This window comes from Euprymna scolopes, chromosome 11 (genome assembly GCF_053919585.1).
Source record: "Euprymna scolopes isolate OS-2025 chromosome 11, ASM5391958v1, whole genome shotgun sequence".
Taxonomy (NCBI): domain Eukaryota; kingdom Metazoa; phylum Mollusca; class Cephalopoda; order Sepiida; family Sepiolidae; genus Euprymna; species Euprymna scolopes.
Genome location: NC_136492.1, coordinates 27,180,048 through 27,203,063, shown reverse-complemented (window position 1 = coordinate 27,203,063; position 23,016 = coordinate 27,180,048). Strand labels below are relative to the sequence as shown.

The 23,016-nt window shown below is 33.6% G+C and overlaps 1 protein-coding gene across 15 annotated transcripts in view; it reads right to left on the bottom strand.

Annotated features, from left to right (window-relative positions):
- The window catches only part of LOC145287809 (sodium/hydrogen exchanger 2-like), a 323,765-nt gene that overhangs the window by 68,178 nt on the left and 232,571 nt on the right, over positions 1 to 23,016 (bottom strand). For all 15 annotated transcript variants that reach the window (XM_080135670.1, XM_080135658.1, XM_080135659.1 and 12 more), the window contains exons 13-17: positions 21,372 to 21,467; positions 18,240 to 18,361; positions 12,249 to 12,331; positions 6,060 to 6,188; positions 3,145 to 3,234 (exon numbers count right to left, since the gene is read on the bottom strand). In XM_080135670.1, the coding sequence (XP_079991796.1) occupies positions 3,145 to 3,234; positions 6,060 to 6,188; positions 12,249 to 12,331; positions 18,240 to 18,361; positions 21,372 to 21,467 (520 nt within the window). The remainder of the gene's footprint in view (positions 1 to 3,144; positions 3,235 to 6,059; positions 6,189 to 12,248; positions 12,332 to 18,239; positions 18,362 to 21,371; positions 21,468 to 23,016) is intronic.

Sequence of the window (23,016 nt, the reverse complement as noted above, 5' to 3'; positions counted from 1 at the left end):
AAATAATAGAAAAATAAGTAATAAAAAAATTAAATAAAAAAAATAATAAAAAACAAGTAGTTTTGGAGAAAAGCGGAGGTATTGCTTCTATTTTGTGCTTCGATAGCTTAATTAAGCGATGCGAGCGCCCTCTAATGACGTGTTTCAAAGTTAAGCAACCCTGCTATGCTCAATTACCAGTTATTGCAATTAAACTTTTAATAATCGTTGAGACCAGAGTTATCTCCCTTTCTTATGATACTGCTTATGATTTATTAGAGAAATTAAACAAACACTTGAAAAAAAGCTTTTTAAACTGGAACACAATGCTACACTGTTTTTTTTTATATATATCTGTAAATAAATATAGTTTTTTAAATATTGAAACAGTTAAAAAAAATATATAACATTAACTTAAATAAACAGTTATTAAAAAATATTTTAACATATTAACTTAAATAAACATATTAATTTATTTACTGCGGACTACTATTCTATTCTTTATTAGTTGTTGTGTCACAACTTTTTGGCCAACTATTCCTCTGGTCTTCGTCAGATGGTAACCGCGACAGTTAGGAACTTTGAATCTCCTAACTGCATTCTCAGCAATCACTGCCACCCGTAGTTGTTGTCGTCTCACCACGTTTTTGGCCAAGTAAGCCTCTGGCCGGCTTTGGGTAGGATTGAAACCACTATCTTCAGACAATGCTCATCTAGAACCGTAGAGATTCAACATTTCTATCAACTGCGCCGCGGGCCCCGACAACACCTACAGATGGCAGTGATTGCTGAGAATGCAGTTAAGAGATTCAAAGTTCCTATCTGCTGCAGTTATCACCTGACGAAGGCCAGAGGAATAGTTGGCCGAAACATCATGAAACAACAATTAATAAAGATGAGGATAATAGTCTGCAATAAATAAAATTAATATAAATAATACTCATCTCATAATGAATACCAATAAAAATAACATTAACTTAAATAAACATAATTATTAAAAATATTTTAACATTAACTTAAATAAACATAATTATTAAAAATATTTTAACATTAACTTAAATAAACAATTATTAAAAATATTTTAACATTAACTTAAATAAACATAATTATTAAAAATATTTTAACATTAACTTAAATAACCATAATTATTAAAAAATATTTTAACATTAACTTAAATAAACATAGTTGTTGAAAAAATATTTTAACATTAACTTAAATAAACATAGTTGTTGAAAAAATATTTTAACATTAACTTAAATAAACATAGTTGTTGAAAAAATATTTTAACATTAACTTAGTAAAGTTATTAAAAATATTTTAACATTAAGTTAAATAAACAGTAAAAAATATTTTAACAAACTAAAATAAACAATGTTAAAATATTTTTAAATAACTATGTTTATTTAAGTTAGTTTTAAAATATTTTTAAATAACTTTATTTAAGTTAACGTTAAATATTTTTTAAATAACTTAAATAAAGATAGTTATTAAAAGATATTTTAACATTAACTTAAATAAACAGTTATTAAAATATTTTAACATATAAACTTAAATAAACATAGTTATTAAAATATATTTTAACACATTAACTTAAACATGGTTATTAAAAAATATTTTAACATTAACTTAAATAAACAATTATTAAAATTATTTTAACATTAACTTAAATAGACATAATTATTAAAAATATTTCAACATTAACTTAAAGAAGCAATTAATAAAAACTATTTTATCATTAACTTAAATAAACATAGTTATTAAAAATATTTTATCATTAACTTAAATAAACAGTTATTTACAAAAAATTTAAACATTAACTTAAACATAATTATTAAATATATTTTTACATTAACTTAAATAAACAGTTATTTAATAAATATTTTAACATTAACTTAAATAAACATAGTTATTAAACATATTTTAACATTAACTTAAATAAACATAGTTATTAAACATATTTTAACATTAACTTAAATAAATATAATTATAAAAATATTTTAACATTAACTTAAATAAATATAATTATAAAAATATTTTAACATTAACTTAAATAAACAATTAAACATATTGAATCATTAACTTAAATAAACAATTAAACATATTGAATCATTAACTTAAATAAACAATTAAAAATATTTTATCATTAACTTAAATAAACAGTTATTAAAAATATTTTAACACATTAACTTAAATAAACATAGTTATTAAAAATATTTTAACATTAACTTAAATAAACATAGTTATTAAAAAATATTTTAACATTAATGTAAATAAACAATTATTTAAAATATTTGAACATTACTTAAATAAACATAGTTATTAAAAATATTTTAACGTTAACTTAAATACACATAGTTATTTAAGTGAATAAATTGTGCTTCCATACTTCAATTGAGCGATGCGAGCGACCTCTAATGACATGTTTGAAAGTTAAGCCACCATGTTATGCTCAATTACCCAATAACTTCGTTTAACTCTTATAATATAGAAGCATATGAAGGCAATTTCAGTGCGTGTACAGTATAATGGATTTTTGAACAAACGCACTTCAGGTAAAAAACATTATCACATAGTTACATGTCATGTCGAAATTAGTATAAATTCCAAAATTCATGAAAAATGATACAGTAGAAGATGTATTAGGTTGGTGCAAAAATAATGCTGCTTTTTGACTATATATATATATATATATATATATATATATATATATATATATATATATATATATCGGATAAAAACATTATTTTTGCATCAACCTAACAATAGATCTATTTTTCACACAAAAAAAAAAAAAAAAAAAAAAAAAAATCAGACATTAGTGGTCTGACATTTTCTATTTTTCCAATTCGGAATTTCAATTAAAGCAAGGGATATGAGTCAGTTTGTTATAGAGAATTATCCACACAACTCTCTCAAATGAAAACATACAATAAACTCGAGAATTCAATAAATCCTATTTTTATTTGCAATTTTTCTACTGCACCATTTTTCCTTTTTTGGAATTTATATTAATTTCAGCATGATATGCAACTACGTGTGTGTTTTTATATGAAATATATTTATTTTAAACTCCATTATATTGCATATGCATCTCCATTTTAAAGAGATTATTTTAAAGGGAGATAACTTTGGTAAAAGTTAATTTCAAATGATAGGTTAACTTACATCAGATGTCAGAAATATCAAACAATTTGGCTCATCTTTCTTTTGTAATGTAACCTTTAAAAACCTCACCAGTGGTTTGATTGTTAGACCCTTCAAAAGACAAAATAAAATACATTCAGTATTATATAACATTTATTTAAAAAAATAAATCAATTAAAACAACATTAAATTATAGAAAAACAAGCCAAGCGTGCGAGGTCTCCTCCATGAGTGAACGATCTGGGGGCAATTTTACTGCTACAATGCCCTCCCACCTCTAGGGGGGGGGGGTTACTTTCACCATGACTAATGTTTGTGCAAATCTTTTTAAAAATTCAAGGCACGGTTATCGAGAAAAGTATGAACAAACAAACAGATAAACGGGAGTGAATTACCAGGTTCAATCCTTTGTGGGCGGAACTAAAATTTAAATTTGATAATCTCTACTCTTATATAAAAGGAAATCTATGTGTGTGTGTGAGAGAGAGAGAGAGAAAGAGAGTTTGTTTCCTATGAACTCTGAAACGTCTGGGTCGATGTTTTTTTTTAATTTTACAGAAATATGCTTTATGTACCTGGTAGTATTCTTAGGCTTTGTATGATAGTGTCTTTAATAATCGAAATAATCCGATGAAAGAAGGAACAGGTGATTTTGACTAAAGTTAACACCTTAAACAGCCTAACATCACAAGCACACTTAAGAAGTTTTATTGCCACACATCAGCAGAAAGAGCCGGCACATAACATCGACAATAGATTCTTTGATACGACAGAGGTGCATTCGAAATGAATGTTTCTGTTTAGAGCAAAATTAAACCATAATACTTGACTCTTGTACTTTAAACTTTAATTCAAGCCATTATTTTCTATCTATCTACTTATATCTATTCTATCTTTCTTCTATCTATCTATCTATATATAATAAACTCATTTTTCCCCCTTTGATTTTGACCTTAAAAGGATTAAAATTCAAGACATTTCATGCAAATATAATATGCACAAACTGCAACAGAATATCTGAGGTGTGTGATAGGCCTCTCCACTCCCTCGATAATCGTAGATTCCTTTATTTTTTTCTGTGGAGAGTTCACGGCCAAAACCGGTTACAATCAATGGAAGTGGTAAAATCTCTTCTCTCTAATCAATTCCTTCTTTCCCTGCCACCACTTAACACCATTACGGGATCGTTCACAAGGAACAGTTGTGAAGGAACACTGGTTTGAGTTTTCTTTACTTTGTAGTTGCTTCAAAAAACTGGAATTAACTGAATCAAAGGGTTACTTATGCCATTTTCGTTTTTGCTTTTTGCCGTGTTTTTTTTGTTTAGTTGCTTAAAAAAAAAATGAAATTAACCGAATCGAAGGGTTACTTCGTAGTTCCTTAAAAACAAACTAGAATTAATCGAATCAAAGGGTTACTGATGCCATTTTGGGTTTTTTTTCGCTTTTCGCTGTGTTTTTTTGTTTTTTGGTTTTCCGAACACGGTTTTGCCTTTGACATCCTCCTACATACAGCACATGGTATTCTCAAATTGGTCATCCATCTGATATTGATGAGGCTCAATGTTGCTTAACTTTAGTGATCTAATGAGAACCAGTGTGTTAACATTATTATGCTGTAATATACAAATAAGCTCAGTAAAATTGTATTTCCGCTTTCAGAACACAGATTTAAAAATTACATTTCCGTTACTACAAAAAAAAAAAAAAATCAGTCCACAATCATGATTTGTGTATATAGGCAAATTTTTATATTTACTTTTGCCGTAGGAGCATATAGCCAATGCTGCCATTGCACAAATCAATATTAGAGGCAGTCTTACATTCTTTTACTAAGAGTATAAATGTGATACTATGAAGGTGACCCATGAAGTCAATAAGTGCTGAAGGGGGGTGAACAATAGATAGAAAGTGTCATACGACTGTACAATGAAATAGGAAGTAGCAAACAATGAATCTGTAGGTATTTTTTAGATCGAGCCTTTTAGATTTGACAATGACAATAGAAGCCTACAGATTTGACAATGACAATAGAAGCCTACAGATTTGACAATGACAATAGAAGCCTACAGATTTGACAATGACAATACAAGCCTACAGATTTGACAATGACAATACAAGCCTACAGATTTGACAATGACAATACAAGCCTACAGATTTGACAATGACAATACAAGCCTACAGATTTGACAATGACAATACAAGCCTACAGATTTGACAATGACAATACAAGCCTACAGATTTGACAATGACAATACAAGCCTACAGATTTGACAATGACAATACAAGCCTACAGATTTGACAATGACAATACAAGCCTACAGATTTGACAATGACAATACAAGCCTACAGATTTGACAATGACAATACAAGCCTACAGATTTGACAATGACAATACAAGCCTACAGACTATAAGAGAAGGGCAGCTTCCAGGTGGCCAGGGGTGGGGACGACTTCAGATACCGACACAGAGAAGACAGTTCACATCAAACTGCCAGTTGCGACGGATGAGAGCTGATAGCAACATGTATGGACAGTTGTAGAGCTGACTGCGAAATAGAGATAGAGATGAATTGCGGCTGACAGACGAGCCTAGCCTTAGTAGTATGTGGGGGTTGGACTATAGTTTCACACACACCCAGATTCCAACTGATATGTATGTGAAGCATTGGCGTTTGTGTTTTTCCTTTCTTGGTTCCACAGTTTATTTTACTTCCACTTTGTGGCCCGCGTGCGTTCCGTCGGCAGCCGCTAGTATGAACCAAAAGATGATGACACGACCAACGAAAACGATGAAGAAATGGAGGTAGTAATCCATGGCACACAACTATGAGGTCGGCAGCTTGTCAAAGGGAAGGCCACATGTTGTCACATAAATACGATGTTACACTTCAACATAGAACAGAAGAGGATAGAAAGAAAGAAAAACATAATTACTTGGACGATAATGGTAAAAATGATGACTGACAGTGTCGTAGTAACAAACATTCTTTTATCAGGAATGGCTAATTCATCCAGCATCATCACGAGGGAAAAGCAAACAGCTCCGCGGAGACCTCCATAACCCTAAAAAATTAAAAAAAAATTAAAAATTAAATAAAAATAACGTTTCTGAATTTTTGAGATGAGGATTGATTATTCGTATTATTTGGATTCATATCGGACTACTGTTCTCATCTTCAATGTCATTTTCACAAGGTTTCGGTCGATGTAACCTCTGAAAGTTGAACTCTGAAATGTTTCTGTTGAACTCTGGAATTTGGACAGAATTTCACACATAACACTTTATTTACTACACAGGGGTAGCATGCTCTTGTCCCATCATCCATGGCACAATGGTTAGAGTACTTAGAAAAACCAATTGTAAAAATTGGTATTCTCCTGAACATTGAAGGTTCAATTCTCAGTGTGGGCGACCGAAAAATACAACTGTGAATTACTTAGGACCTCTATCCAGTCATGGCTGATGGAACAAGAGCATGCTACCCCCGTGAAGTAAATAAAGGGTTCCGTTTGAAATTCTGTCCAAATTCCAGAGTTCGACAGAAACATTTTCGAGTTTGACAAGATACACTTGAAGAAGTTTGGAGGTTACATCATTGCGGAGATCACGCTCAAGACAAGAACAGTAGTCCGATGAATCCAAATAATACGAATATAAAAAATTGTCCGATGGTAATGTGGTTAAAGTGAGATAACTAATTTTAAAATTGATAAAAGAGCCAACAAGTTTTCTCACTTAGATAAGTGAACAAAGATGTGGCTACTGAATGTTAAAAAGCAAATGGTTCTAACTGCTACACTCTTTCTTTCTCCAGCTCACTCTCTTTGTTACTCCCTAAAGCTAGCAAGTTTTAACATCAACGTCTTAACTCAAAATATTTTCAACCAATGAAAATCGTTTCAAGCCTCCAAAAAAGTAACATGTATATGTGAAAATAGTAAGCCAATATGAACTTGGAAACCCCTTATCAAACGAAGAAATAAAAAATTCTCAAACCGGCCACACGTTAAACAAGAATCCAGAATGGCTGCCTTTTTTTCTCCTTTTTTCATCTCGCACATACAACGTAGAATAAAATTGTCACCTTAAAGAAAACATCACTACAGCTTCATTTTAAAACTTATTGAAAAACCAATTCAGGTAACTTGATGATGTAGTAGAACCGACACCTATTCAATGTAGCCACCCTCAGTCTCAATCATCACTTTGATACGGGTCCAGAACTAGAAACATGCCTTTTTTACAAGTGTTGGCAGGAGCTCATCGAATATCTGGCAGATGGCGGAGATCAGACTAGTTTTGGTGTTGTAGGTGATGTTCTCAACATATTACCAAATGAAGTTGTCCAGCGTGTTCAGATCAAGGGAGGAGGAGTGGTCAATGAGAGAAAGGTACAAAGTTGTAGCACTGGGTCTCTTTGGATTTTTGGGCCGGGGCAAAGTCCTGCTGCCACACCCAAGGTCACACCAGGGGATCACCACACTCTTCAGCACATCTAGGTACACTGTGAGGTGGCACACCAAAAACCAATATTCTGGGTCGTCCAATGCATCGAGCTGTGCCCTCAAGCATTGAACTGTCTGGATTTGCATTTTGAGGGTGCTGGCAATGGTCCTGCTGTCATAACTTGGATCGCTAGAGAGGATGAGTTGTACAGCAGTGCAATTCCGATCTCGCTCATTGAATGTTGTGTGACTTTCAGACATGATGGAAGGCTCTTATCGCTCTGGGTATTTGTACACAACTGCCCAAGTAGTAAATGGTCTGCAATAAAAAAAACAGTTTTCATCAAATGGAAATGGAATCATGTCATATTTTCTAGGGCGATAATTTTATCGATCTACTCTGTACATTTTTACACCCTAGTGAAAGTCAGGTGAACAGAAAAGAAATACTACTCACCCACACACACTAACAAGAAGGTAAACCAACGCACACATACACAATGCCTTGCTGCCAAATACTCACGTATATTACTTATACACACATAATCATACTATGAACATTTGGACTTATATTGTGGTTGGACTTATAGTTGTATAAATTAACATTTTCATGATTTAAAATAACTTTGAACTTTTTATCTTTTGTATAAAAATGTTTTGTTACAAAATCTCGTTTTTTTTTTTCATTTACAAAGCTCTGTTCCTGTTTTAGTCAGCACTTACTGCCTGGTGACCCTTCTATTCTCTTAATGTTTTATTTATTTCTATTTCTATATGCCTGCATTCCTTCAATAAATTTCCAGAATATTTTTATGCAAACATTTAAAATTGTTGTTTCCTTGAAAATTCAATATGTTATTGCTATGCGTCTTATGAGATGGCTGACCAATTGTCATCTTTTCAAGTTCAAATGAACAGCTACAACAGGAATTGAAATACACCCTACTAAAGCCTGAATTTCACAACTTGAGAATTTTAAAAATGCAATCTGGACGTGAGGACACTTGATAAGAACGATATGCAATAAAATTCTGTTTTGGACCATCTTGCATGAATCAAGCATCAGTCATTGAGTGGCATAAGAGATTCAAGAAAGGCAGGGAGTTTGTCAGGGATGATGAGGTGTGAAAGGAGTAAGAAAATCAGAACACCAGAGTCGATTGGCCAAATAAAGAATTTCATAAGTATGGACCGTCGAGTGTCTATAGAGACAATAAGTGGACAGTTTGATGTCAGTTTGGGAACTGTACACACAATTATTCGCAAGGAACTGGAGATGTGGAAGATTTGCGCAAAGTTTGTCCCAAGGGTGTAGTCCCCAACTTCATCCTTAAATAAGATGGGCATCAAAACAGTTCCTCAGCATCTCTTTAGTCCAGAACTTGCTTCTTGTGACTTTTGGTTATTCCCTAAGCTCAAGGAAAACCTTAGAGGCTGTCGTTCTGAAATGACTGAGAAGATGAAAGGGGCTGTGATGAGAGTCATTGATATGCTCATACAAGATGACTTCCATGGTGCCTTCCAGAAGTCGTTGGAATGGTACAGAAAGTGCATTGCAACTAGAGGAGATTACTTCGAAGAGGACTAGTGTGCTATCTATATATATAAAAGCGAAAATGTGTATATGTATGTATGTGTGTGTGTGTTCGCTTTTTGTGTATGTCTACAAAAGGCTTTTTTCGCTGTGATTCTCGGTTGGCTCGCTCCTTAAAACTTTTTATATGCTGTCTAAATAATAATATCTACGACTAAGGAACTCGGGTCGCAGCTATCTCTAATGTACCCGACTTTTACAAGGTATTTTCGAGATATTTTTTGATCATCGTGTAGTGGGGAAAACAGAAACTGGCTTCCAGCACAAAACTAGGTCAAATATCACGTGACTTAACGTTCTCGCACCTGTTAATTTCGCTTTATAAACGTCAACTTAACACACTTATCAATTCATCTATTCCTGTGGTCGAGATGGTTAGGTCGTAGGTTTTTTTTTCCATTTCCTTTCCACCTCTGCATCAAAGGTTCGGGGTTCAAGCCTACCTTTCTACTAAAACTTTTTTTTTTTCTTTTACACCTCCAAAAACCCGGCCAACGTTTTTTTTTTTATTTTTATTAATTTTTTTTAACAGGGTTGTTTTGATCTACCTCCCCCCCAATACACACATACCTCCAACCACCTGGGCAACGCTGGGTACCCTCCCGCTAGTCAATATATAAAAGCTAAAATGGGTGCGAGCGTTTCTGTATGTCCACAAGAGGTTTTTTTCATCGGTTTCTCACACGGGTTCGATTCCAGGAGAAGTTTTCTATACTTCCCAGATCGTAATATCTCACATTCACAAACGGACATCGTCTCTATCTTTTTTTGTGATAGAGTTTTAAAAAAATTCCCACAGTGCCGTTGTCTCAAGTGTTTGTCTTTTTCGACCTTCATAGGAGGTTGAAAAGCGATGCCATTTCTGCAAATCATCTTTTTGATCGACTACGTTTAATTTGAACGCTTAAGACTTCCGGTCACGTCATGGAGTAGCGGTAAGATGTCAGATTTTTTTTTACTTTCTTTTTCACATTCGCATCACAGGTTCAAGCCCACCTGCCTACTACCGCTTTTTTCTTTTGTTTTACTCAACACACACCTCCAAACACCCAAGCAACGTCTGGCACCCAGGCTAGTATCAATATAAAAATGCCCATCTAAAAACAGTCTGGAAACTGAAGGTACATCGCATGTGTGATACAACAAAATCCAATGTCGTCAAATCCTAAATCAAAACGTAGATTCCATGAACAAAGGTTCTTTCTTAGAACTGCGCGCCTGTGGAACTCTCTGCCGCTTGCCTGTTTCCCTCCTGACTTCACCTTGGATGTCTTCAAGTCCAACATAAACAAATTCCTGATGAACCGCCCCCCTTAAATGACACTTTATCAAATCTTCAATACTAACGAATACAACAGCATTACCCCATTAATTACTGTACACACAATAACCCCTACCCTCGAGTGGCTTCTGAGCCTTGTTAAGTGGCGACCTCCATCTAAAAAAAAAAAAAAAAAAAAAAAAGTCCAACGTAAACAAGTTCTTCATGAGCCGTTCCCCTTAAGTAATCCAATTTACCAAATCTCCACTACTAACGATATTGCCCCCTTGACTACTGAACACTCATTAACCCTTATCCTCGAGTGGCCTCCGGGCCTTGATAAGTAGTGACTCTTTTATAAAAAAAAAAAAAAAAAAATCCATAAGGAACAATCAGTTCATGCCATTCATCAGTGTTAATACTCCCATAGTTGTCTTCATCTTTCAGCTGACAATCATTTCTATTTTGTTGGTTCACCAACTTAGTCAGATTTGAACTTTTTTTTTTTTTTTTTTTTTTTTTTTTTTACAAAGGCATCACCACATTATCAAGGCCCAGAGGCCACTCAAGGATAAGGGTTAAAGAGTGTACACTTTAGAATTCACCCTTTTTTGTTCGTTCCCAAAATTCTCAATAACTACTCATTACATTTTTCTGAAATTTTGCATGAAGTTTCAACTACCCAATGGGAGAAAATGTAACCTTCTCGGATTTTTGATAAAAATTCTCGTTGCCTCCCCCAGACATTGAAAAGGGATGAAAATGGCTAAAAATAACACTTTTCGGGACATAGAATCTTTTCTGACCATTAGATTTTGCTGAAAATTACCGAAAAGCAAGACCAAGTAGATATACATCTAGGAACGTAATATTTGACCCTGGAAAAATTCTGGTTACGTCCCCAGGAGGTCAAAAGGAGTCAAAATGGCCGAAATTAGCACTTTTCGGGACACAGAATCTTTTTTTTTTTTTTTTACAAGGGTGTCACCACTTATCAAGGCCCAGAGGCCACTCGAGGATAAGGGTTAATAGGTATACATTAGTCATTGTGATTTTAGCATAGTAAACAGTGGGAATTTTGAAACTTGGATTAGTTAGGGGGACGATTCAATTAGAACTTGTTCACATTGGACTTTTTCTTTTTTTTTTTTTCATAGGTATCAACTCATTATCAAGGCCAAGAGGCCACTCAATGATAAAGGTTAAAGAGTGTACAGTAGAAATTGGACAATATAATAATCATTAGTAATGAAAATTTGTTAAATTTGATAACTTATATGGAACGGCTCATCAAGAACTTATTTACGTTAGACTTGAAGACAACCATATTGTAGTCAGCCGGAAAGCAGGAAAACGGAAGACAATTCCACAGGCGTGCAGTTCTAATAAAAAAGCTTTGTTCATGGAATCTACGTTTAGGTTTAGGCACAGATAAAGAGTGGGGGGAATTATTGATAGTGTTTACAGCTAGACGAGTGTTTCTTGTGAAAGTTTTGCGACCATTAGATCTTGCTGAAAATTACCCAAAAGCAACATCACATAAATATACATCTGGAAATGTAATATTTTACCCTGGGAAAATTCTTGGTGCTTTAGGGGTGAAAAATATCTTTTGAGGCTAATTCTTATTTTTCTTCTAAAATTCAAGGCATCAGTTGGGGGACCATATAGTTTTTGGCTTGTTAACCATTATGTTCGAGTGGCGTCTGGCTTTGATAAGTGCTTTGCATTGGTAGGCATTTAAATATGGAAAAATTAACCGTTGGCATCACTGTCAGAGCACGGCAACCCAATTCACAAAACCAGTTGTGATGCTACTTACCATAATAAACTGTTCGTCCAGTCCAATTTTGCGCACTCGATATCTGTCGCAGGTGTTTATCATGTACGTTAAAACAAAAACCACTGCAAATATAATTAAAAGAAGTTTAATATAATTCTTTTGAACTAGCAGGACCTGTGGAAATTCCACAGCGGACTCTTTCACATGTAATGTATTGATGTTGGCATTCTGTGGATGTTCAGCTTAAATGGAGACGCCCTGATATTATTGTAGCTCTTTTGTTAAAACTGCAAACGTATTTATCTAAGCTAGCAGGGATACCTGGCATAGCCCAGTCGTAACATATACTTAAACATGATATTTTAATTCATGCAGATTCTGTATATATTATCATAGTCAATTTTCTATTGATTCTTATATATTAGAAAGTTGTGATTAAAAAAAAAAAAGAAATATATATATCTATATGACTTTAGTGTATTAGCTTGAATCGAAACTGAAACCAAAACTTATGAGGAAAAAAAACATATGTACATATATATAACTGGAGTTCCTTTAGCTATAATCAAAATGAAAACTTAGGAAGAATTCTTGATAAAATTATTTATTACAAGAAACGGAAGCTCATAACAATTAAACAACAGTCACTCGGAAGAAAAAAGGTGTAAGAGTGACATACAAAATAACGCATATGCTATTGTATTAATATATAGACTAGCGAGACCTATGGAAATTCTACAGCGAACTCTTTCATATGTCATATATTGATGTTGGAATTCTGTGGATGTTCAGTGTAAATGGAGACGCCCTGATATTATTGTAGTTCTTTTGTTAAAACTGCAAAAATATTTATCTAAGCTTGCACGAACGCCCAGTAAAGTCCGGTCGTAAACTACACTTGAATATGATGTTTTAATTCTTGCAGATTTCGTATATATTATTATAGAGTTAATGTTCTATCGATTTTTATATGTTATAAAGTGGCGATTTCAAAAATAAAAAAATATATCCATATGACTTGAATCGAAATCCAAATTAAAGCTTAAGAAAAAATATTTGTATGCATATATATATATATATATATATATATATATATATATATATAAAACTTGAGTTCTTTCAGCCATAATCGAAACTGAAACCAAAACTTTGTGAAGAATTCTTGATAAAATTATTTATTAAAAAAAATAAATAGAGGATTTAAGTGCCTTCAGCTATAGTCGAAACTGAAACTAAAAGTGATAAATAATTTTACGAAGAATTCTTCATGACAAGAAATAGAAGAATATAAGAATTAAACGACCCAGATGTAAGCGTGACACACAAAAGAACACACACGCTATCATATTAATATATAGATGATTTGGACAGAAATAAGTCTGATGGATTATGTGCTAATAACATCTACTTTCTCTCTCGAAAAACAACCCTTGTAAGATGATTTGGTTTTTACATAGTAGAGATCATATGCTAGTAAGTAGCGATTAAATTAGCTAGTATGAATTTTGACAATGGTCGCCTTTCCATGGCACAATAACCTAGCTGCAGAAAGAACTGAACCCAGAGATGATGGATGCAAATTAAAACAAGGAGCAGAGGTCAAAATTCTGTACACAAAACAGTTGAACAATATCAGAATGCGACAAATGAATCATGTTCTCTAGCAAGAAATGAACATTTCGCAACCTCTCTCCCACAGAAGAGACGTTGCGAGCCTATCCTTGTTTTATCATTATTTCCATGGCAGGTGCTCGTCTGAACTCCAATCTCTGGTCCCCCTTCGCCAATCTTTTACGAAAAACACCCGTCTAGCTGAATCCACTGTGAAAAATTTCCCCCACTTTATATCTGTGCCTAAATCAAAATGCGGATTCTATGAACAAAGCTTCTTTCTTAGAACTGTACGCCTGTGGAACTCTGTTCCGTCTGCCTGCTTCCCACCGGACTACAACTTGGATGTCTTCAAGTCCAATGTAAACAAATTCCTAATGAACCGCCCCCTTAATTAAACACTTCATCAAATCTCCACACTAACGTAATGTACTTGCAATAACCCTTATCCCTGAGTGGCTTCCAGGCCTTGATAAGTGGTGATCACTGTGTAAAAAAAAAAAAAAAATAGGTTTTTCATTTTGATTTTGCTTTGTAGCATGCAAGTGCATGTGAAATGACGTCACCCGTTAGAAAAAATAAGGACTTTAAAAAGGAGATTACATTAGAGACGTGAAGAATGTTTGTGATTATGTTAGAGGGTGGATGTCTGTTTGTCTGTGTCTACTTTTTTCTTAAGATAAGAAAATAATTTTAGTTATTTTACTCTGTCTCTCTCTCTGTAAATCTATCCACTCCAATAACAGCTTGAAGAATTCCCCTTACTTTTCATCTGTGCCTAAACCTAAACGTAAATTCCGAGTGTTAGATAATTAACTTTTAACAAAGTTAATTAGCTATTATCGATCTGTCTATCTATCTATCTATTCAATGATATTCTTAAAATAGTTTATATCGGGAGTTATTTATTGTTTATAGAATAAAATGTAGCAATGGGTTTTAACTGAGGATGTTTACATATATTAGCTAGGTTAAATAGATACAAAATAACCTTGAGCAGGCATATGTAACAGAAGAGGTCACGTTAAGGAGACCTGTCTTTTAATTGGTTACGTCACCGGAATTGAGGTCAAGCGGTCGGAAAGTTTAGTCAGTTGAGAGTTGGAGTTTAGTCACACAAGTGAATAGACGGACTTTAAGCCAGGAAGCGAGGCTGTGAAGAATAAGCATGTACACGAAATGCAGACTGTGAAGATTATTTGAGAACAGAGGTCTCAATTGATTATGATGTTGGTCATTTCATGTTTCATCACGGAGCTCAGCAAGTGACGATAGAACTCTTGAAGAAAGAAAGGTATGAAGCATATATTATTCTTCTTATAAAATATAATACCTTATGTAAATATGAACTGTAATATATACCCGTGTGATAACTCTCTGATACAACATGGTTCAGTTTATACGTTGATATCATATCCTCTGGCTAAACATACAATTTATACGTTTATCTGATCCTGTTATAAAAACAATATCTCTCACCCATTATATATAACATATGACACATTTTATCGCTGCCTATACTGCACGACTGTGGAACTCTATTCCGTTTTCCTGCTTTCCAACTGACTACAATATGGTTGTCTTCAAGTCTAACATGAACAAATTCTTGGTGAACCATCCCCTTAAGTAATCTAACAAACGTCTTCCTTGTGTCATCCATGTATGAGAAGTTTATTTGTCTAAGTCAAACAGATAAGACACTTGACGACACGGCCACTCATGAAGCATTGCGAACATGTAAAGAAGCAACAACAAACTTGGGTATAAAAAGACTTTATTTGGCTCGTTGATCGCTCGTAGATGAAAACATAGAATAATTCCATGTGGGCCAATCAGCTTCCAGAGTACTAATTTAATCTGTTCTCATGAATGACTACTTCAGCTGTTTTGGGAATCTTCAAAGAGTTTCCTGGAAGCAATGAATAAAGACGTCTCCCTCTATTTGGTCTTTGTCTCCTGGACCTCTGAGCACCGGCTATCTTCACCTGAAGATAAACAGCTCAGATTTACAGTAGACAACGGTCAAGGTAATTTTTATAAAAGACGCTTAGAAACCGAATCATGATGCAGGAAGATTTTTTATTTTACAAATAACAATATTAATAAAATATTTCGGCCTTGACAAGCCTTTTTCTATGATATAAAACTTTTTTTCTTTGTGTAGAGATCTAACAACATTGTCGATATAGAAATATGTCATCCATATTCATAGTAAGTGTAGATCCATTCTTGTAATAAAAAAATGTAGTTGCCCCAAGCAAAAAAAAAAAAAAGGATCAGAAGTGAATGGAAATTGTATTGTTATGATGACTGAACTTATGCATTCACGACCTGAAATTTTCATCTCTCTCTTGCAGATATTGACGGTGTAAAAAAAGCAGAGATTGTAATTGAATTTCTGAAGTACATTGAGAATGGTAGTGACTATGTAGAAAAATAAATTCTTACGCTCAAAAGATCGCTCGTTTTAATGGTACTACTCCTGTCTTTGTAAATCTTCAACTTCTTGCATTAAAAAATAGGAGGCCTTACTTTGGGATTGATCATTGTATTTTCTCACAAATTACAGATCTCGTTTTCTTTTACCACTTAAAAAAAAAAAAAAAAAAAAACATGCAACACTTCAGTTTTTGATCTTCCCCTTTTTTAACTTAATGTCGGCATTTATTTTATACTTTTATTACCATTTATATATATATATATATATATATATATATATATATATATATATATACACACACACACACACACACACAATGTCATCCATATACAGTACTGTTTCGCCGTATCACAGCGAAACAGTACTGTATATGGATGACTGTAGCAATACTAGACAAGCAACTACCTCAAGCCAAGATGAAAACTCACCCCCCAAACGACAGTCGGCGCTTCTAACAATTACATTATTTGGCTGCTGCCATGTCAGGTAGTGAATTAACACTGTTTTGACATTGTCCAAATGCCTAAACTCAATTTGTTTATGCAAAGAGCATCACTTAATATGCTAATGGCAGTTCGTATATCATTTCCCAATATGATCAACCCAAGAGAGAGAGAGAGATGATGTATTTTGTATAAAATTTAGTTACTGAAAATAGTCCGGTGTTTAGATTTCACACCATAGTTCTATGTGCAAGACTTTTGTTTGGATTAAAAGAGGTGCTGGACTATCATTTACCGAAAAATCGGTATTAGCCCTACATGCGATGCGATGCCTCTGTTCAATCTCGAAAGACAAAGGATACCCCCTGTAGGAGCAGCTGCACGTGTAATTGCAAGGCAAGAGTTGCGCAATTAACATCCACATCTCTCCTGAATTGCTTGAGTCCAGTGGCAAGGAGAAGTCCAGGATGACTGGAAACAATGCCGAAATAAGTGGAGAGCACATACAGCACCTGGTCAATACTAAATAGTCACCCATTTAGTATTGACCAGGTTCAACGTTGCTTAACTTTGGTGATCCAGTGTGAACTGGTATATCGATGTGATTATGCTGTATAAGCCCTGTATAGGTGTTAGCTATTTGAATATGTTTATGTGTGTATGTGCAGGGGTTCACTAAACAACTAATTAATCAATCATTATGAACACAAGTTTTTAGGAAGTGTAATTTGGGTTCTATTTAGTTTTAATTTTACTGAACGGATTAAAAAGTGGGTGGAAGTGAATTAGGAAAATTCAAATAAGATTGTTGTGAGATTTTAACAGTGAGTATTCGCCATCAATTAATCAATATTTCACAATTTTCGGTTTCTTTGGGCTACTTTAAGAGTTTTTAAGAGGCAAAATATGGACACAAACTCTTATTTAAAAATCATTTATTTCAGATTTGCTTTAAATTGGATCCATAGTCATAAGACATCAATTAAACAAGATTCCTTGAATTTAAATTTCTTCTTAAGACTCCTTAAACTGAAGCTTTAAATTTTAGACATTTTCTAGAATCAAAATCAAGTAACGAATTGTGATCAAAATTATAACAAGGATTCTAGCTATAAGGCTTAGTAGCATTATGTTGATTTTTCATCTTTGCATAAAAGTGATACAGAACTGTTCAGTTTGTAGCTCTCACTTCTTATTCTGTCGTTTAGTCCTCACATTCTATGAGCGATGTTTCTGGCAAAAGGGAAAGAATTGCTTTCTGGATCAGAATTTATCCATCTGACACTTTTTATTGGCTAGTTTTTTTTTTATCTTGAAGGTTTTTTTAAGCTCCTTACATCAAGTGGCTTTATGCCTTGTCTGGGGTGATTTCCATAAAAAAAATTATTCTTTGAAAAATTTTAACAAAAATTTATTTTACTCGTCCTGGGACGGGTACTGCTCCAAAATACGTGCAATATGATTTTTCAAAAAACAAAAAAAAACAAAAACATTTTTAAATGAAGATTCTTGGGAAATATTAATGTTATAACTCACCAACAAACCTGAAAATTAAACAGAGTAATATTGTCCAAAGAGTGAACCCAGTCGACCATTGGTGTTTGAAGCGGACTAGAGCCATACCAAGAAAGAGGAAGATGATGATTTCACTTGTGGTGCTGCAAAGAAATTAACAGTTATTTGACCCATCGTTATCCGGTTGATTTCTTTGAGTTAAAACCGAAAATCTTTTGTAAAGATAGTATTATTCAATACTAAAATTATTTTTAAGATTTATTTGACTTGGAGCATATATATATATATATATATATATATATATATATATATATATATAAAGTAAAACGATTCATAATTGTGAATTAAAAATCAGTTTCAATAGGAAAAAACAAACAACTCGAGTGTACGATCGTTTCGGAAACGATTTCATTTTATGGAAATTAACAATAAGTATTGTCAAATTATTGTCACTACTTATTGTCAATTTCAATAAAATGAACATCGTTTCCGAAACGATCGTACACTTGTGTTGATTTTTTTTGCTTCCCCTTTTGAAACTGATTTTCAATTCACAATTATTAATCGTTTTACTCAATATAATTATAGCTCTGGGATACCTATACCTATTGAACTTACTATATCTACAGTAAAATGAGCACTGTTTTCTTTTAAATGTATTAATACATTTACTAATACATTAAAATAAACTCTGCTCTTTAGACTCCAGGTCTAATTATCTCTATAAAATATATATTTTAATATTTAATAATTATTATAGTAAATAATTATATCAGCCCTTTAAGAAACTTGTTTCTTATCGTTGAGCACTTTCAGTTGAAATAAAGTTGGTCAATTTAGCTCTTACGTGCAGATCATATATATATCATATATAATGATTAGATCACTCTGATAGACATAAAAAACATTTAAAAGAATAAATGTTTAAATTTCAACAGCATTTCTTATGGTTAACGGTAGCCGAATGGATTAGGTCCTTGCCATTAGCCAGATTACCGGGTTCGAAACTATCGACGTGTGTCAATCGTGACACCCTGGACTGATGATTCCCGAAAGGATGAAACACTAGTGTCTGTAGGTATTTTAATAATTATTGTAGTAAATAATCATATATATATATATATATATATATATATTCACACCTTACTACCTGTAGTCATGTTGGGGGTAGGATGTAATTGTGAGACAGGAGTCATTGTTTTTTTTTTTAAGGTTGATGTCAGCATGTTTTAAAACATTGTATGCACAATTTCAGAGTCAGACTATTGAAAATTGTCAGGTTATGGAAAGTTTGGAGTGAAGATTTGAAAGTCAGACATTTTGAAAATTGATTTGGTTGGTTGGTTGTTTTTTTTGACGGCTTATCAACCCTTTTTGGGTTATTTAATGCCGAATCCAAAGATTTTAAAGAAAAATTTTTTTTAATATAATATATTTGTTGTTTTCACGTTGGTTACTATTTAATCCATAGTTGGGACCCTAACAGGTACTACCACTCCGGGTCAGAGTGGACCTGGGAGCAATGGTAATTAAAGGGTGGCTCCACACTCCCTAAAGCTCACAAGCTGGTGCCTCACCACTGGATATAGTTTAAGGTCATATCTAGGACCTTTGAAAATTGAAGTCGCCATGTTATAGAGAATGGCATCGTGTTACGGAAAAGTTTAAATAACAATTTGAGAGTCGGACCATTTTATTCAGGTTTTTTACGTGTATCTGATCGTGTGTGAGAGACAGCCCACGTCTGACTGCCTGCATCTGGACATGCGTGGAGGACCACCTGAATCTGGCCGTGTATCATGGGCTAGTTTCGTCTGGCCGTGTATCATGGGCTAGTTTCGTCTGGCCATATATCATGGGCTAGTTTCGTCTGGCCGTGTATCATGGGCTAGTTTCGTTTGGCCGTGTATTGTGAGTCTGGTCATGTAATTAGGGCTCATTTCATCTGGCTATATAATAATTAGGGCTCATTTCGTCTGGCTATATAATTAGGGCTCATTTCGTCTGGCTATATAATTAGGGCTCATTTCGTCTGGCTATATAATTAGGGCTCATTTCGTCTGGCTATATAATTAGGGCTCATTTCGTCTGGCTATATAATTAGGGCTCATTTCGTCTGGCTATATAATTAGGGCTCATTTCGTCTGGCTATATAATTAGGGCTCATTTCGTCTGGCAATATAATTAGGGCTCATTTCGTCTGGCCATGTAGTGAGGACTAGTGAAGTCTGGCCACGTATGAAGCACTGGAGATGTAAATGTAGATCTGGGTTCAGATCTATGTGGGGTGAGGTAGATTTAATAGTTAGTGCAAATTTCATCGGAATGCTGGCAAGTTCATTTTTTTTTAAATTTTTGGATTACACAATTCACTCTTTTATAAAATGTAAATATTTTTCTAAAAAGATTTGTAGAGTTCAAAATCGTGTTTTTTCTTTACATTTGAGAAAAGATTATGGTCTATTTTATGTATTACTTAGCAAAATTTTACTTTTAGTTTAAATCCATTGATTTAATTGGATAGCATGTATTGAGATCTTTCTTTGTTACATTAAACAATGTTTTTTTTTTCTCTTCCCTAAATCAAAAGTTATGGGAAGAAATGAAAAAGATTTAGTTGACGATCATGTTTTTAAGAAACAACATAAAGGCACCTGCGATGAAAATACCGACAGATTTACAACATTTCTGTAAGAAAGAATTAGGAAGGAGGAGAAAATGACATCAGCGACTAAATTTGAAAGCCAGTTTTGTAGCCCTTCCAAGCCAAGAAAGGGTGCACCAAGCAGCTTCTCCTCAGATGTGACAACAGTGCTCCATTTTTCGGATGTATTTGAATAGAGAATTATGTCGGGAGTGAGATATCTTCTCGATCTAGGGAACCTGTATAGAATTTAGCTTTCAAAATTTGATACAGATTCCCGAGATTGACGTAAAAATTCCTATTTGCAAAAAGATGCACCTTTAGAAGGTCGGAGGTTACAAAGGCTGAAACTTTGTCAAAATAACAACCAAGAGGGGAACAATAATTCTAATAATATAAATTATCAATCCTTATCTAAACAAAACAAAAATAAATAAATAAATAAAAAAGTAAAAATAAAACAGAAAAATGCATTTGAGAGAGATATTGACTTTGACAATCTCACTTACCTGGCTACTTTGATGCAGTATTTTATGGCAATGTTTGATTTGCGATTTACATTTTGTAAAGCATACTGGGCTTGTATTAGACCGCATCCAATCAGGCTGATAAGATGGATTCATAGAAAATATATATATATATTATATTATATATGGTATAAAAAGAAAAGAAAACACATTTAAAAGAAAACGTACAATCATTAAATAGATGCTTCTTTGGTCTCATCAAGAAATCAAAATGACTCATATGAGGTGCATTCAATAGGTTTCCAGACTTTTTTGTACAGGCATTTAAAATTGTCGTAGACTCTTGAAAATTCAGTATGTTATTGTTATACATCTTATGAAATAACTGACCAATTTTTATGATTTCAGGTTCAAATGAGCAGCTACAGCAAGAATTGGAATACATCCTACTAAAGTCTGATTATCACAGCTGGTGAATTTCAAAAACGCAATCTGGACGTGAGGACACTTTAGAAGAATGATATACAATAAAAATTCTGTTTTAAACTTGGAAAAAAATGCTACAGAAACGTATGGAATGCTTCAGACTGCTTTTGGACCATTTTGCATGAATTGAGCATTAGTTTTTGAGCGGTATAAGAGATTCAAGGAAGGCAGGGAGTCTGTGAGGAATGATGAGGTGTGGGTGGAGAATGATACGAAATAAAATCCGCCCAGAAACTTATGATGATCCCTTTTTTTTGACAGCATGGGTATGATCTACATGCACTGGGTTTCCACTACAAACAGGAATACTATGTTGAGGTTTAAAGGGAGTTCAGGAAGAAGCCAGCACTCTTCAAATTTGGTCAGTGGCATTTCCACCAAGACCATGCACCAGTCCACAATTACATCCTTGTCATAGACTATTTGACTAAGATGGACATCAAGACAGTTCCTCACCCTCCCTATAGTCCAGACCTTGCTCCCTGTGACTTTTGGTTATTCTCTAAGCTCAAGGAAAACCTTAGAGGCTGTCGTTATCAGACAAGTGAGGAGATGAAAGAGGCTGTGACGAGGGTCATTGACATGCTCACACGAGGACTTTCATTGGGCCTTCCAGAAGTTGTTGGAACGGTACAACAAGTGCATTGCAGCCGGAGGAGATTACTTCGAAGGGAACTAGACTTTCATATGTGTACTATCAATAAAAGTGCCCATACAAAAAGAAGTCTAGAAACTTATTTAAGGCACCTCATACATTGTGAAGATTATAGATACCTTGCTGGTAAGCCCAAGCAATTATATTCAGCAAATAAAAAAAAAACTGATTTTATGGTGAATTTGCAAGAATTTTATTCCTTTATATTTGATATGATTGAGAGATGTTTGATTATAACTATCGGCCTATTGGAAAAACTTTCTGTCATTAAAATTTGTATCAGATTTCAAGGACTCTACAAAATAGGCAAAACAAAAGGGATGCTTGTGGGTCGACATGGGTTGATTTTTCAATATGCATAACATCTGTAAACAGATAAAAACTCAGTTTTTTGTCACAAGGTTGATTATTGAATATAGGAGAAGCCTAATTTAAAGAAAATGGCTGTATGTTAAATAGTTACTGTTTAGTGTGTTAGATATTTGGCAGGTGACCCTGTGAAGAGAGGCATTCAATGGGTTGCACATATGCAAATTAATTCTATTT